Source organism: Phacochoerus africanus, chromosome 4 (genome assembly GCF_016906955.1).
Source record: "Phacochoerus africanus isolate WHEZ1 chromosome 4, ROS_Pafr_v1, whole genome shotgun sequence".
NCBI lineage: Eukaryota > Metazoa > Chordata > Mammalia > Artiodactyla > Suidae > Phacochoerus > Phacochoerus africanus.
The window spans coordinates 108,449,831-108,466,363 of record NC_062547.1 but is presented as its reverse complement, the minus strand read 5'-3'; the positions used below and the strand labels follow the sequence as shown (position 1 = coordinate 108,466,363).

Sequence of the window (16,533 nt, the reverse complement as noted above, 5' to 3'; positions counted from 1 at the left end):
CTTAACTGAAGGCAGAGAAGACTGACTTAATAGAGAGGCAAGATGCGGTTTAATACTTAATTTCTTTTTTTTCATGAACCTCAAATACAGTCAATGAACACACCATATGAAACATAGGAGAATTTAAATGGTAAACATCACAAGGTTTCAAAAGCAGCCCACTGATTGTTTCTAAGGTTATATGTGCACTTACCTGCACTATACATAAAAGTTACAATATTAGATAAAATAAAACAAAGACAGAAAAATCTAAAGACACTAAATTATACTAAAGAATTTCACTTTCAAAGCCAAAGTGCAACTGTTGACCATTTTCTCATGAATTATGTATTATATAAAATCAGCAATACATAGGGTAAGAGGCTGACAGAGAAAAACCTAAAGCATTGCAATACCTTTAAAATTTGGTTGCCTATTTGGATAATGAATACTTTTAAAGGCCTAGTTATAGAAGTCAGCATACATACCCTGTTCTAACACTTCCTCTTCTTCTCGTTTTGGCTGCTGTAGAATAGAAGTCTTATCTTTATTCTCTGTTTCTGTAAAGGATCAAAAAAGCTGAGCATAAATTTATGTACTTTAAATACTTTATTGGAAATATGCCATCAACATAAAAATATTTTCAGGGACCTGTCTTCCATAAAAAAATAGTATTAAGAATTTATGAGTTCCTTTTGTGGCTCAGGAGATTAAGGAATGAGTATTGCTGCAAGCTGTGGCATAGGTTGAAGATGCAATTTGGATCTGGTGTTGCCCTGGCTGTGGTGTAAGCTGCAGCTGCAACTCCAATTTGACCCATGGCCCAGGAATTTCCATATGCTGCGGGTGTGGCTGTAAAAAAGAAAAAAAAAAAGAATTTATATGGCAGAAATGTCCTAATTCACAAAAAAACTCTAGCATAACTACTAAGTATCGGGCTCTGACTTAATAATTAGAACAACTATACTTTAAATAACACGTTAATGACACAGAATTTTAAAATGCATTAATAAAACTGTATTTAAAAAATTAATTTAGTAATATTTTTAGGATATTTACAGAACATTTTAAGGTACATTTTACAAAAATGTTAAAGCTCTTAATAAAGGGCCTGATTGCTATGTTAACCTCTATGAAGTTTTCTATAGAAAGAAATAAGAACTTGTTCTGGCATTTTAAGATTGAACTTGCAAAACTCAGTAAAGTCAGCACACTTCACCCAGTAAAAAAAGTATGTGAGTTTTGCAATTTTAAACTAAAGAAATGACAATCAATATGACCATTTTTCAGATGAATAGTTAAGTTAAAGAACAATTTGGAGAATGAGACCAAAAAGGCTAAGACTAGAAATGCCTCATAAATTAAGAATTGTTCTTTGCTTGAAGAGGCCCATTAAACAGATAACTTAGGATATGGTTGGAGATAAAAACCATTTTCTTTGGCAAACTGTAGCACTCTTTAGAACATGGTGTATAAATCCATAAATTGCATAATTCATTACTGGTTATGGGAGGAATGAAATGAAGAAACTAGAAACATGAATTAAATGAAGAAAGATCTACATTTATGGAATTGGCCCCCAAATAAATCTGTTTCATTGCTAATGGAGAGTTTTCATTGTAACCGTTTTCATGGGGACATATCATGAGGGGAGATAGAGGGAGATAAAGGAGGGAGTATAAGAGAAGGAAAAGAGGGAAATAGATTATGTGTATACACATGACAGGAGGATGGTCTTATCAGTCAGATGAGACACATATGAAAATATAAGATACAGATATACAAATATAAAATACAAAATCTATGTTGCTTTAAACAGCAATTTTACCTTTGTGATGTCCATGCATCATAACCATATCAGACTTAACAGGAATTGGAATATTGGCCTCTGTTGGTATGGTTCTGAATATATCCGGAGCTACATTCTGTGTACAGGTCATGAAAGAAACTGCATGCTTGGCTTCCATGTAATACATAATGTATAAGTTGCACATTTCATCACTAGATGTACCACTGCAGGCAAAAAAAAAAAAGAAAAAAAAAAACCCCACAGATACAACAAATCAGCCATTCACATAAAATACATTCTTAATGCAAGAAAAATGCATCCAGTAAATCTACCAGCAATGGATTCAAAGGTGGAAACATTGTGCATTTATTTTACAGCTTTCATTAAAACCTACCACAGTTTTCAACATCAGAAGTACATTGTCAAAGGCTTATTTCCACTTAATAATGGAGTATCCATTTGCGGTCACTCCACATATATCACCAAATACTGCAGGTAAAAGTGGCGTTTCCAAGGGGAGAAGGAGGGAGTGGGATGGACTGGGAATCTGGGGTTAACAGATGCAAACTATTGCCTTTGGAGTGGATAAGCCATGAGATCCTGCCATATAGCACTGGGAACCATATCTAGTCACTTATGATGGAGGATAATGTGAGAAAAAGAATGTATATATGTATGTGTGACTGGGTCACTTTGCTGTACAGTAGAAAATTGACTGACACTGTAAACCAGCTGTAATGGAAAAAATAAAAATCATTTAAAAAGTGGCATTTTAGTTGCAGTGATTCTTTCCTCTTCTACATCCTTTTATTCTTTCATCTTTCTTCCATTTTTAAAAAATTCATAGATTGGCAAAGTACTTTGCTCATGGGAAATGTTTTTTTGTTTTTTGTTTTTTTTTTTTTGCTTTTAGGGCCACACCCACAGCATATGGAAGTTTCCAGGTTAGGGGTTTAATCGGAGCTACAGCTGCTGGCCTACACAACAGCCACAGCAATGCCAGATCCGAACTGTGTCTGCAATCTACACCACAGTTCATGGCAACAGAGGATCCTAAATCCACTGAGCGAGGCCAGGGACTTAACCTGCAACCTCGTGGTTCCTACCTGGATCCGTTTCCACTGCACCAGGACGGGAACTCCAGGAGATCTTAATTATTTACTTAATAACGGTAAATTTCAGAACAGTTCAACAGAAATATATATTATTTATAAGTTTAAAAAAATGGGCTTTTTCCATTTAACCCTGAGAATCTGAGATCTTGTTTTCAGTAACTGCCTTGTTCCTCAGCGTGATACGAATCAAGAATCATGTGTTGCAACTAGGACATCATAAACATATCTCTGAATTTGACTTGGCCCCTTGGCTTCTATAGCTGGGAAGAGAAGAATGTCTCAGGAATGATACAAAATGAAATCAGGCCTAATCTCTTTTAGGGGCTCTGACCTGAGTAGGGTAGTTCTGTACAACTGAATGATTCAATGTTAAAAACAGTTTCTGAAACAGTGCGATGGTCATTTCCAAGGAAAAAAGTTCCAAATAATATAAACTATGTCTAATGGTTTATAAAACACCTTTTCCTTTTCCTCAATTCACATGGGTTACTATATATTTCCTTCTCTTTACTATTACTAGAAAGGAACTATTTAGGTACACCTTCACAAAAAAGTCTTATATACCAAGGTGGTTTGGGCAAAGGAACATTTCCTTTTTGGTATTAGTTCTGACAATTTTTAGCAAGCCTTTACTAATAAAAAACAAGCTATAAAGTGGACTAGTTGCTGTACAGAAATACGTCAGTGTTGATTTTTCCAGCAATGTCAGGCAGCACTCATTTCCTCTCCATAGCAACAGTAATGACATCAGCAGGGAAGGAAAAGAAAAAGAAAAATCTTTTCCAAACGGGCCAGAGATGAGGTTTCTCTAAGCTCTGAAAATGTAGAGTCCCTGAGAGACCAGAGGAATGAGCCCCTGCCAGGGGAAACTCTGCTTATGTTTTAAAAATAATATGGCTTCTCACTCTCTGAATCTAAAACCTGTCAATGTAATTCCCTCTCCCATGAAATATAAGCAGAATGAAGTGCAATCCCAAACACCTGTTTACTACACACATCTTCATGCGTCAAAACACCACTGGTAAGAATTACATTTTAGCGACCTTGGAGTTGTTTAGAAAATTATGTGCTATAAAAGGAATGACTGGTGCTAAAGTGATAAGCCAGAGCCTCCCACCATATTATCCTCCTTCCCCCCCATTCGAAATGAGGAAAAAGGTAGAGATTAAGAGGGAGAAATGAGGGGAAAAGAATTTAAGATATGGACCTAGCTTATTAGAAAACCTTGAATCACTGTGCAGAGAGGGGAAGCAAAATGGAAGCTTCCTAAATTGGTGAAAGGAAAAAAATTGAATAAATTTATATAATAATAAATAAAACTTGCAATCAATCCATGAATAGATCCTTCAATAGTTTATCCATCTGGGAATGTAACGCCCACGTTCATCTCTAAACACATGCAATTTTGTGAGACAACCTAATCAGCTCACCAATATAGTTCATTTTAGGTACTGATTCTATGATACAATATTAAACTGATAAAATAATTTACAAACCTTAACAATCAGGAGTTCCTGCTGTGGCGCAATAGGTTAAGAATCTGCAGTGGCAGGGGTCGAAGTGGAGGCATAGGTTTGATACCTGACCCAGGTTATGATTATGGTGTTGCAGCAACTGCAGTTCAGATTCCACCCCTGGCTTGGAAACTTCCACATACTGCAGTGCGACCATAAAACAAAACAACGAAAAAAAAAAAAAGGTTCTTTGTATAATAAACATGACCCTTAAGGAAAATGAAATAAGAATAAATACTTTCCCATTCTGATAAATTTCTTACTTAATACAAAACTGTTTTGCTTGATGCTTGGATAAACTACACTTACGTGAATTGCAACATACAATTTTAGGTACAGGATAATAATGATCCACAGATGAATAATAATAATGTTAATTCTATAAAATTCATACAGCCATTATGATAAACCTTTTCAAGGAATTTATTCTACAAATGCTTGAATCTTCACAATCACAAATAAAATTTTATTAAGCAGCTAAAGAAAAAGAAAAGTTATACTTTATTCCTTTCCTTCTATAACTGAATTTGTCAGCAAAGTAACTCTGAGCTCCTACCTGACAGAGAAACTATAATATTCCAAACAACTTAGGATTCAAATCATCCTTAGGATCAGCAGCACAGTTTGCCTATTTTATTCCAGATTCATCTTTCTTTCACTCAAAAAAAAATCTGACTTTAAACCAAACTGCCTTCTGCATTCCTAAGGGAGAATTCTGACACATCTACCCTTATTTTCCATAAAGAACAACACATGCAATTCAACTCTGTCAATCTTAATGCTTGTTACCCTGGAGAAAGTATAAAGGGAGATGGTGTTCATACTTCTGTGCTGGTTCCACTGAATGGCCCTTTAAACACTCCCTAATGTCAGTGGGATTCCCTTAAATGATGACACCTGCCATCCCCTATATCTCCAAATTATAGTGGTGCATATCTTTCACCTTCATGCATAATAAGGTGCTTAGGCAATAACTACTTCTCAGATATCACCTAGCTTTAAATCTGACAAAGTGTGATGAGCTTGAAAATAGCATGCCCTAAATAAATATTTGTTGAATGAGGAAGAATGAATAATATATCTTAACAAATGTTTACAATGTATTACAGCATAAGCTGTTACCCCTAATATATCATACTGCTGAGTCAGGCCAATTTTACAAACTCAATTTACAGTATTTCTGAAAAATATTTACAGCTCTCTGTTTATCTTTTTTTTAATCTATCTACTTACCAACCTACCTTCCTAGTTCTATCAGGGTTTTTATAAAACTGTACCATTTCATGTTTTAAAGATATGTAATAGACATGTGAGAAAGTACCAAGCATTCCAAACTGTATCATTTTGTAAGACACAAACATTGTGGAACTATGTTTCAGACAGTGATACCTCACTTTGGTGATTCCCTCATCCCTAGGCTCTGCCCCTTATAGTCAACAAATGCTTACATTTGAAAATAACCAATGATGGGTAAGACTAATTTTGGAAAGAGATATGAAAACTTTAAAGATACTATTTTACAAAACTTTGAATTATTTTATAAGAGGTTTCATGCTGCTTTAAAACTTATATATTAAGGAGTTATTGATCATATAACCATATTTTTGGGAAAAAACAAACTAAAAACCAAAAAAGAAATACAATATATTTGGATTAAAACTGGTACCATTATGTAAATTTATTAATATATTTTGTCTTATATGGTGATGACATACTTTAAATACTGATGAAAGTGCTTGGTAACTATGAATATTTATTAGACATTCTCATATGTGTATGAAAAAACTGGTTCCAAATGAAAAATATGACCAACAAAACTGACCAAACAGGTAAATAATACCTACCAATTTTCAAGAATTAATTTTAAATTTTAGCATACATGCTTTTAGGCAAATTAGCTGACTTAATTAGCTTAATTGGCTGATTTAATTAAATTCTTTTTTGGTTGTTTAAACTTGACTAAACATTTGAAATGAATTTTACAGAAGAGTCATGTTGAATATAAAATATGTAATGCAGTCAGACACAAAATATTGCTTCTTTGTAGGTTAGTACTACATTGTCAATATACACATTGGTACAACTTTGCCTAATCTATATTACTCATATTTACTATTTAAAAATAAATATAACATATCTGGTTGTTCCCTGGTGGTTTAGTGGGTTAAGGATCCAGCATTGTCATTGCTATCTATGGCCCTGGCCCAGGAACTTCTGCATGCTGCAGGCATGGCCAAAAAAAAAAAAAAAAACCCAAAACCAAAAAAGAAATATATCTGGATTAAAACTGGTACCATTATGTAAATTTATTAATATATTTTGTCTTAAGTTCATCTGTTTTCTAATGGTTGTATTTTGAGATGAATCCTTGGTTTGGGGAAATCTGTCCCTAGTTTTTTAAGTGCTTTTTATTAGTTAGCTTTGATTGCTCTACCTAAGCTTTCTCCACTCCTAAAGTTTCTAGCTTAATGCAGAATTAAGTTAGGACTGGGTAGAAGAATCACTCAACTGAAAATCTTCCTAGTAGGCCATTGATAGTATGATTTCCCTGTAAAACATAGTTTCCAGTTGGCTGCAGAATAAAATTTAAAACTTGAAGCTCATAGTTCTTGCAGTGCATGGAAGGGGCATCTTCTGGCCCCATACCACCTTTAGATAAGCAGAATTTGTACCTAGGTCAGCTCCATGGTCAGGGCTCAAACCTGTGCCCGTGGGTGTACATGTTTACATATGTGGGGTGGAGGGTAAATGGGAACAGAGAAGAGAGAGAGGAGATTTACATAGTATAATTTAAAAGACATCATAAAAATACTAGTTTTCTCTTTTTACAGGTTATTCTCAATTGTGATTCTACAGTACCCAATGGAAGTGGCACCCTTTATTTCCAAAACAGATGCATTGCTGCTCTTACTTTTCTAAAACTAAAAAGAGGAGTTCCCGTCATGGCTCAGAGGTTAGTGAACCTGACCAGCATCCTTGAGGATGCAGATTTGATCCCTGGCCTCACTCAGTGGTTTAAGGATCTGGCATTGCCGTGAGCTGTGGTGGAGCTTGCAGATGTGACTCGGATCCTTTGTTGCTGTGGCTGTGGTGTAGGCCAGCAGCTGCAGCTGTGATTGGACCCCTAGCCTGGGAACCTCCATGTGCCACGAGCGAGGCCCTAAAAGTCACAAAGACCAAAAAAATAAAAAATAAAACTAAAAAGATATTAAGTACAATAGGAATGCTTTGCCTTATTAAGAAGATGTAATTCATATTTAAATTTATTTCAAAATTCTCTTACTAGTTTATCATTCCACCTAAAAAAATTCCTTCCTTAGTATAAGTTAAATATTCAGAATAAGGACTCACCCATTAAGTTAATTTCCTATAATTTCTTTCTATTTCATTTGTTTAACAAAATGGAATTTCCCTTAGCCCATGTGAGATTTACAAAAAGATAGATTGGCGTAGTCATTTTAGGGTATTATTTTAAAGCAAAATGTACATTTTAAAAAAGACTAGAGTTATTCTGAACTCATGAAACTGAAAGAGGCCTCCAGAGATCACTTTGGCTTCTTATTCTGGTGCTATAAGATGTCATTAATTTCTATGGCTGCTATTGCCTCACAGAGGATACTCAAAGGATAGAATCTGGCCAAAGTTACAAGCCCTTCCAAATTGTAAGTAGGCTTCAAAGCAAAAAAAAATTTATTTATTCCACTGGAACTTGTAAATTAATACAAAGAATATGTTGAAAAGGATTTTTTATTACTTCATTTATTCAAAGGTTAATAAAATAACCAATGACATTTAAACAAAATTCCAGAGGTTCTATACTTCGTGTATTTAAAGATTGTTAATAAGTGAATTATCAGACTCTTCAAATTTAATTATGTATATTTTTTCAATGATTTTGTTACCATTTATGTAACAATAACTTTATTGCTTTCCTCAAGTCTCTCAAATTTGTCAAATGCATCCCAAAGAAAAGCTATTAAAAACTTGCTTAAAATAAATTTATAACTTTGTCTATTTTAGCTTTAAAATTGATGCTTGTTAATATATAACCCTTTTATGATGACATAAAAAATCCTATTTCACTATCTCAAATGCTTTTTTTTTTCCTTTTACCTGCATCAGTACCTTTTCTGTTTCCCCTGACAACCAACAGCTAGTGCTGTTATCATCAGAATCATCTTTTGTGCATCTAATGCATTTTTATGTGCCTACTTTCTGTAACTTCTCTTTGATCACAAGATAAGTGGTTTAAAGTTCCATCTTCTAGGTGGCATCAGTAAATATTTTATAATATAGTTTAATATGAAAAGGGGGGCTTCTTGGTTGTTTTCTAACAAAAAAACATGGTAAGAGACGTTATCTTTCATTTTTAATTTAGGCAAACCTTCTTTTGGAAGAGTTCATTGTGCTTTTGAAAATTTGCTTAGTGTATAAAATATAGTTATATCAAAGTGGCTCAGTATTTTGATAATTACTTCCAAGTCTGATACTCTTTCATGGAAAAGTATTGCAATAGTATTATTCTCATTTGGTTTCTCATTTGGAAAACAATAGGTACATAAGAGGTGTTTCAAGAGGCAGAAAAAAAGTCATGGTTCTGAGGAATTAATGTGTACCATTAAAAACATACGTATTTGCCTAAATTTGAGCACAGGGCAAAAGGACACTTGAGAAAAAAATTCATAATCCTTATATTTTTCGTTATTAAGATGTATAGGAAAAGAAGCATGAAAAAATAAGCACGTTTTGGAGTTTATTCAAATCAATTAGTTCTATATATAGTTTGTTGTAACTGTTCATAACAGAGAAAAATGTGCCATTTAATAACAAAGATAAGTGTCACCTATAATCATGCCTTGTTCTAATAAAGTCATTTTAAATAGTGGAATATGAAAAAAAACATACCCAATGTGTGTGGCTTCTGTCCTTCCTTCACCAGTGAATACACATCTTGCTGCCAGTATGTCGCCAAAACTAATATCTACTGGGTGTTCTACAGGGTAGAAAGCCTGCCAAGAAGACAAATACAATGGTTCATTAAAATTATCAATAAAACCCAGAACCACATGCTTCAATAACATGAGGTTGGGGCACCCTGGGTATGGAGGATGAAAACACACATAAACACACACACACTCTTCACCACCATGCTTAGAAACATTAAGAGAACTGATAAGGAAACCACCAAGTTGGAAATTGTAAAAAAAAAAAGGTTATACACAGCTTAGATATACGGTAAAGTTAGATTTAGAGATGTTGTGATGTTAGAGAAATTGATGAGGGTTCAGGAGGAGTTTTAAAATTACTATCTGACCAAGGAGGAGGCATAGCTCTCCCAGACTTCAGGCAATATTACAAAGCTACAGTAATCAAGACTGTTGTACTGGTGTGGTACTGGTACCAAAACAGACAAACAGACTAATGGAACAGAATAGAGAACCCAGACACCTGTGGTCAATTAGTCTTCAACAAAGGAGGCAAGAATATAAAATTCGAAAAAGACAGTCTTTTCAGCAAGTGGTGCTGGGAAAACTGGACAGCCACATGTAAACCAATGAAACTGGAACACACGCTCACACCACGCACAAAAATAAACTCAAAATGCCTGAAAGATTTAAATATACTCCAGGACAACATCAAACTCCTAGAAGAGAACATAGGCAAAACATTCTCTGATATCAACCTTACAAATGTCTTCTCAGGTCAGTCTCCCAAAGCAACAGAAATAAAAGCAAAAGTAAACCAATGGGACCCAATCAAACTGACAAGTTTTTGCACAGCAAAGGAAACCATAAAAAAAACCAGGAGGAGTTCCTGTCGTGGCGCAGTGGTTAACGAATCCAACTAGGAAACATGAGGTTGCGGGTTCGGTCCCTGCCCTTGCTCAGTGGGTTAACAATCTGGCGTTGCCCTGAGCTGTGGTGTAGACGCGGCTCGGATCCCGCGTTGCTGTGGCTCTGGTGTAGGCCAGTGGCTACAGCTCTGATTCGACCCCTAGCCTGGGAAGCTCCATATGCCGCGGGAGCGGCCCAAGAAATAGCAACAACAACAACAACAACAACAACAAAGACAAAAAGACAAAAAAAAAAAACAGAAAGACAACTTACAGAATGGGAGAAAATAGTATCAAACAATGCAACTGACAAGGACTTAATCTCTAAAATATACAAACAACTTATACAACTCAACAGCAAAAAAGCCAACAACCCAATGGAAAAATGGGCAAAAGACCTGAATAGACATTTTTCCAAAGAAGATATAAAGATGGCCAATGAGCACAGGAAAAAATGATCAACATCCCTGATTATTACAGAAATTCAAATCAAAACTACTATGAGGTACTACCTCACACCAGTCAGAATGGCCCATTAATAAGTCCACAAATAACAAATGCTGGAGAGGGTGTGGAGAAAAGGGAACCTTTCTGTATTGTTGGTGGGAATGTAAATTGGTACAACCATTATGGAAAACAGTATGGAGGTACCTCAGAAAACTATATATAGAACTACCATATGATCCAGCAATCCTACCCTTGGGCATACATCCGGACAAAACTTTCCTTGAAAAAGACATTTTTTCTTTTTCAATAGCCAACACATGGAAAAAAACCTAAATGTCCACTGATAGATGATGGGATTAAGAAGATGTGATACACACACACACAAACCCATACACAATGGAATACTACTCAGCCATAAAAAAGAACAAAATAATGCCATCTGCAGCATCATGGATGGAACTAGAGTTAAGTGAAGTAAGTCAGAAAGAGAAAGACAGATACCAGGTGGCATCACTTTTATCTGGAATCTAATATATGGCACAAATGAACATTTCCACAGGAAAAAAAAATCATGGACATAGAGAACACACCTGTGGTTGCCAAGGGGGAGGGAATGGGATGGACTGGGAATCTGGGGTTACTAAATGCAAGCTATTACCTTTGGAATGGATAAGCATTGAGATCCTGCTGTATAGCACTGGGAACTATATCTAGTCACTTATGATGGAGCATGATAATGTGAGAAAAAAGAATGTGTATATGTATGTGTGACTGGGTCATCTTGCTGTAAAGTAGAAAATTGACAGAACACTGTAAACCAGCTATAAGGGAAAAAATGAAAATCATTAAATAAAAAAAGAAAAAGAAGAAAAGAAAATTACTATCTGTTGATTAGTTTTTTCCTCAAAACTCTACTATATTCCACACACCTGTGGCAGCTGGGGGCTCTGGCGTCCAATCAGTGTCCACTGTCCATTTCTTACTCTGTATCCACTTACTACCTTACCTGTAATGAACAAAAATTATAATTATATAAGGTATTAGAAGAATGAAAGGCATCATTTTCTTTCTTATTTCAAAATAAAATCCGAATATAGAAACCCCAAGGGCTAGGGATTTTTTTTTTTTGTCTTTTTTGCCTTTTCTAGGGCCACTCCAGCAGCATATGGAGGTTCCCAGGCTAGGGGTCGAATTGGAGCTGTAGTGCCGGCCTACACCAGAGCCACAACAACTCAGGATCCGAGCCGAGTCTGCAACCTACACCATGGCTCACGGCAACGCTGTAATCGTGAACTTTTAACCCACTGAGCAAGGCCAGGGATCGAACCCGCAACCTCATGGTTCCTAGTCAGATTCGTTAACCACTGCGCCACGACGGGAACTCCAGGGCTAGGGATTTTAATGAAAACAATATGATGAAAAAATATGCAGAATTTCAAGGTATTGCACAAAATCTCTTTCACTGAAACAGGTTTAAGGTCAAATATAAATGCATTCATAGCATTAGCAAGCACAATGGTACATAATTTAACATGTAGTTTAAAGTTCTTACCTAAATGGTGAGTGTGAACTCTGTAGGCAAACACATGCATTGGATACTTTTTATAATGGCATGAAATGTCAGAATTCACCACTGATAGAAGTAAAAACACAGAAGAAAGTCAATATTCAACTGGAAAATAACATTATTCTTGTCTGAAAGTACATACAGAGTACTCACAAGTAGCAAGACATGGGAGTTTTCTCATGTACTCACATATTCAGCAGAAATTAATAAGGACTTATGTGCCAGCTTCTTTGCTAAGACAAGTTGGGAATGCCTTACCCTCTTTTTTTTTTTTTTTTTTTGCCACACCAGTGCCATGTGGAAGTTCCCGGGCCAGAGAATGAACCTGCACCACAGCAATGACCCCCCCAAGCCACTGCAGTGACAATGTCGGATTCTTAACCTGCTGTGCTACAGGAGAATTCCCTCTTACCGTCACATTTTATTCCACTCACAAACAAAACAACCTGGCCAAATCAATACACTTTCTCAGTGAAATCATAGGCTTTATCATGAAATTTATACAGTTGAAAAAGCTTAAAAACTGGTTTTTATTTTTGGAAAAAGATTTTTGAGAAATTGATTGCAAACACCTAAGGTAACTAGATTGACAATTCCTGTTGACAAGGAAACATTTCATCTACTTTCCTTCCTTACAGTCTAACACATAGTAGCTATTCAATAAATATGTCTTTCAAAATAAGCAAATAAAAAGTAACAAGATTATACTTGTCATTAACTTTAAGAGATTCCAAGTAAAAACAAATGAATAATATTTAATATGACATTTTCACCAAAGAATGAGATACACTGATAAGTAATCTTATACTATTCCAAAGCTTTTTGTAAGTTTAGGAGAAATCAGCTATTACTATCCCTGCTTTAACAAATGGAGAAACAAGCCCAGTAAATCTACTTTCAAAGACTTGAGTCAGTACAGGATTTGCTAGCTTCTGATTCTGAACTTAATATTCTCTGTAGTAGTTTATGCCACAGTATGACATGAAGTTTGTCTTTGGCATCTAAAGAATGGATGATTGATCTGTAAAACAGTCAAGAATTATTCTTTAATTTATATAACCTACCACCTAACCATGGGTCTCAACACTTAGCGTCTCAGTAAAAAGATGGAAAATAATAAAGTACTGGCTTGGAATGATACAAAAATCTATTTTAAATCCAAGGATAATAAAGAACTGGTTTATTTTTCAGGGACTTAAAAATAGTGGTCATTTCAGGTGTTTATAGAAAATATACTATAAATACATTTTTAAAGATTAGGTAATGAGGTAATGGTAAATTCTAAAAGGTCATTACTCACCTTTCTCTCCTGCTGGTATAACAGTGTCAACAGACATCATAAGGTACATGCCAGCAATTAAAGGCTGTCTGTAGAAAACAATAATATTTATCTTAATTATTTCAAAAGTCAAAACTATCACTTTGGAAAAATAAGATATATTTCAATATGAACATGATTCATGTGAAAATTGAAACAAAATAATATGAGAAAAGAGAATATATATTTTCTCTTAAGAGTAATTTTCTTGGACAAATAGCTGAATGAATACACAATTTTTTTTTTGTGGCATTGTAAATGTGCAAGGCATTCTCTATATGGTTCCTGTGATGGTTAATTGTATATATCGACTTGGCTAGGCTGTAATGTCCAGTTGTTTGGCCAAGCACTAGTCCAGATGTTGCTGTGAAAGTATTTTTTAAATGTAATTAATACTTAAATCACTGACTTTGGGCAAAGCAGATTATGGTCCACATATGCAGGTGGGTCTCAAAAGAAAAGATTGAGGTCCCAGGAAGAGGAAGGAATTCTGCCTCCAGACTGCCCTTGGACTGCAAGATGGCAAAATAGACTTCCGCCAGAATTTCCCACCTGCCAGCCTGCCCTGAAGCTTTCAGACTTGCCAACCCCCACAATCGGGAGGGACAATTCCTTAAATTGTCCCTCAATTTCTCTTTCATTTGTTTTTTTCCCCTCTCGTAAATTCTATTGGTTCAGTTTCTCTGGAGAACCCTGACCTATTCAGCTTGTAGTGATTCCCAGCTCTGACATTCATGCCCTTGTCCAATCCTTCTCCCTTGAGTGTGGGCTGAACCTAGTAATTTGACCTAGTAATTTATTATGTCTAACCAATAAAACACAGCAAAAGTGACTTCATTTTTTTTCTCTCTTGGCATCAAAGTATGATAATTTATGGCAAGTATTTTCTTCATCTGTCAGACTTAGGTATTAAAATCAGTAACTTCTGAGATGAGGTTACAATTTGACTCTGGCTTCCATCTTGCTTTCTCCCTTGCTGGCTGTGACAGAAGCCGGCTGTCCTGTTTAGAGCCCACATGGGGAATAAATAAGGGATTCCTCCAGTCCACAGCCAGCAAGGAAGTGAATCCCGTTAAAAGCCACGTGAATGATCTTGGAAGCGAATCCTCCTGGGGTGAGTCCTCAGATGGCTGAAACCCTGGCTGAGACTTTGATGGGAGCCGTTGTGTGAGACTGCCAGACCCTGCAACCAGCTAAGTCGTGCCCAGATTCCTGAGCCACAGGAAACTGAGACAATAAATATTTCTTATTAAAAGCCACTAACTTTGAATTATCTGCTGTACAGCAATAGCTAATGAACATGGTGGATTTCCCCCTTTTAAGCTCCTGAAGATCTTAAAGTTGTCACTCGTCTAGGAAAACTGAAAGTACTTACGGCAGGCGTGTGAGGTGTAAGGACACACCAGAACAGTCTTTGTGATTATCTGAAAGCACACACACACACACACAAAAGAGGCATCTTAAATAGGAAAATGTGAAAAATGGATTTCAAAGTAAGACACTTTAAATAGTTACAACTCAATACCAAAAAACATATATTTCATTTGTATGGTGTTTTATAGTTTACAAGGTACTTTCATATTCATGAATCCATTTACTTTCATATATCACAGTGCAACAACAAAACTACCATTTCAGGCAGTCTATGGTTCTTTTCTTGACTCATCAAACTGACCGGTTATCTCCTTTCCTGCAGACATACTAAATATGAGTCATAAGCTCACAAAAGAAAGCTGTGGCTATTCTCTCTGCATTATCTGTATTGCTGAAATATCCAGAAAACTGAATGGTTTGTTCTATGGGGTTCTAAACAACTAGGTTTTCTACTTTTCAAAACTGAAACAGTCCATAATTTAAGCTTTCAAAGTATTACTATTCTTCGAATCTATAATGTTTCAAATTTATGTATAGGAATCTTATTCGGTTTCTAAGCCTCTCTTATTCTCACCTTTGAAATAGGAACCTAATGTTCATTCTTTTTACACTCTAATTTCAGTGGAAAGCCTCTGAGTATCTCTGCATCTTTGCTAAGGATACTTCAGAGACCTCTTATAAACCCTCTCTCTTCTTTCTGCTTTTGCCTTCCCCATGTAGAAATAAGGTAAAAATTTAAACCCATTCAAATTTTTATCTTTGTTGAACTTGGTGAGACCATAGCACAGAGACCATGAAAAGTAACTCTGGGTTATTCCTTCTAATCTAGTATATTAAATTCTTTCTACTTCACATTTTATTCTAAGTAATTATAAAACTTTAAATCTCAATTTTGAGTTGATTTTAATAAAAAATAACTATTGCATATATGTGTGCAAGATTGATAGATTTACATTAGCAATTTAAGAAGTGTACTAGTAAATAATAGCACATGGGGAGTTCCTGTCATCGCTCAGCAGTTAATGAATCTGACTAGCATCCATGAGAATGCAGGTTCAATCCCTGGCCTTGCTCAGTGGGTTAAGGATCCGGTGTTGCCACGAGCTATAGTATAGGTTGCCAGTGCAGCTTGGATCCTGTGTTGCTATGGCTGTGGCATAGGCCAGCAGCTACAGCTCCCATTCAACCCCTAGCCATATGCTGCGAGTGCAGCTCCAAAAAGCAATAATAATAATAATAGTAATAGCACATGGAATAATTTTTAAGACAAGTTTTTTCTTTCATCTGTATTTCTCATGAGAAAAGCAAAAGTAGATTCATATAAAAATATATAACAACGGGTAACTTAACAATATATGAGTTTTGATTTACCACAGATAAAATTAAGAAAGTATATAAATCATTTTTAATACTTTGGTAATAAAACACAAAGGAAATTATATAGTATTAAGTTTGATCTTAACAAAAATAGTACAGAAATAAATTCAATTATAAACATTTTATATTTACTCAGTTGGATCTTTTTGTTTTGTTATTTTACAAAGGAATCTTTATCCAATCTCCTAAATCAAGTTCAGTGTGATTTTATTTTCATAAC

General features: G+C 35.4%; 1 protein-coding gene across 2 annotated transcripts in view; it reads right to left on the bottom strand.

Moving 5' to 3' along the window:
• Window positions 1-16,533, bottom strand: part of PAM (peptidylglycine alpha-amidating monooxygenase) — a 151,836-nt gene that overhangs the window by 51,261 nt on the left and 84,042 nt on the right. For both annotated transcript variants that reach the window (XM_047778367.1, XM_047778368.1), the window contains exons 7-13: window positions 14,938-14,986; window positions 13,545-13,612; window positions 12,230-12,310; window positions 11,607-11,683; window positions 9,303-9,406; window positions 1,808-1,992; window positions 468-539 (exon numbers count right to left, since the gene is read on the bottom strand). In XM_047778367.1, the coding sequence (XP_047634323.1) occupies window positions 468-539; window positions 1,808-1,992; window positions 9,303-9,406; window positions 11,607-11,683; window positions 12,230-12,310; window positions 13,545-13,612; window positions 14,938-14,986 (636 nt within the window). The remainder of the gene's footprint in view (window positions 1-467; window positions 540-1,807; window positions 1,993-9,302; window positions 9,407-11,606; window positions 11,684-12,229; window positions 12,311-13,544; window positions 13,613-14,937; window positions 14,987-16,533) is intronic.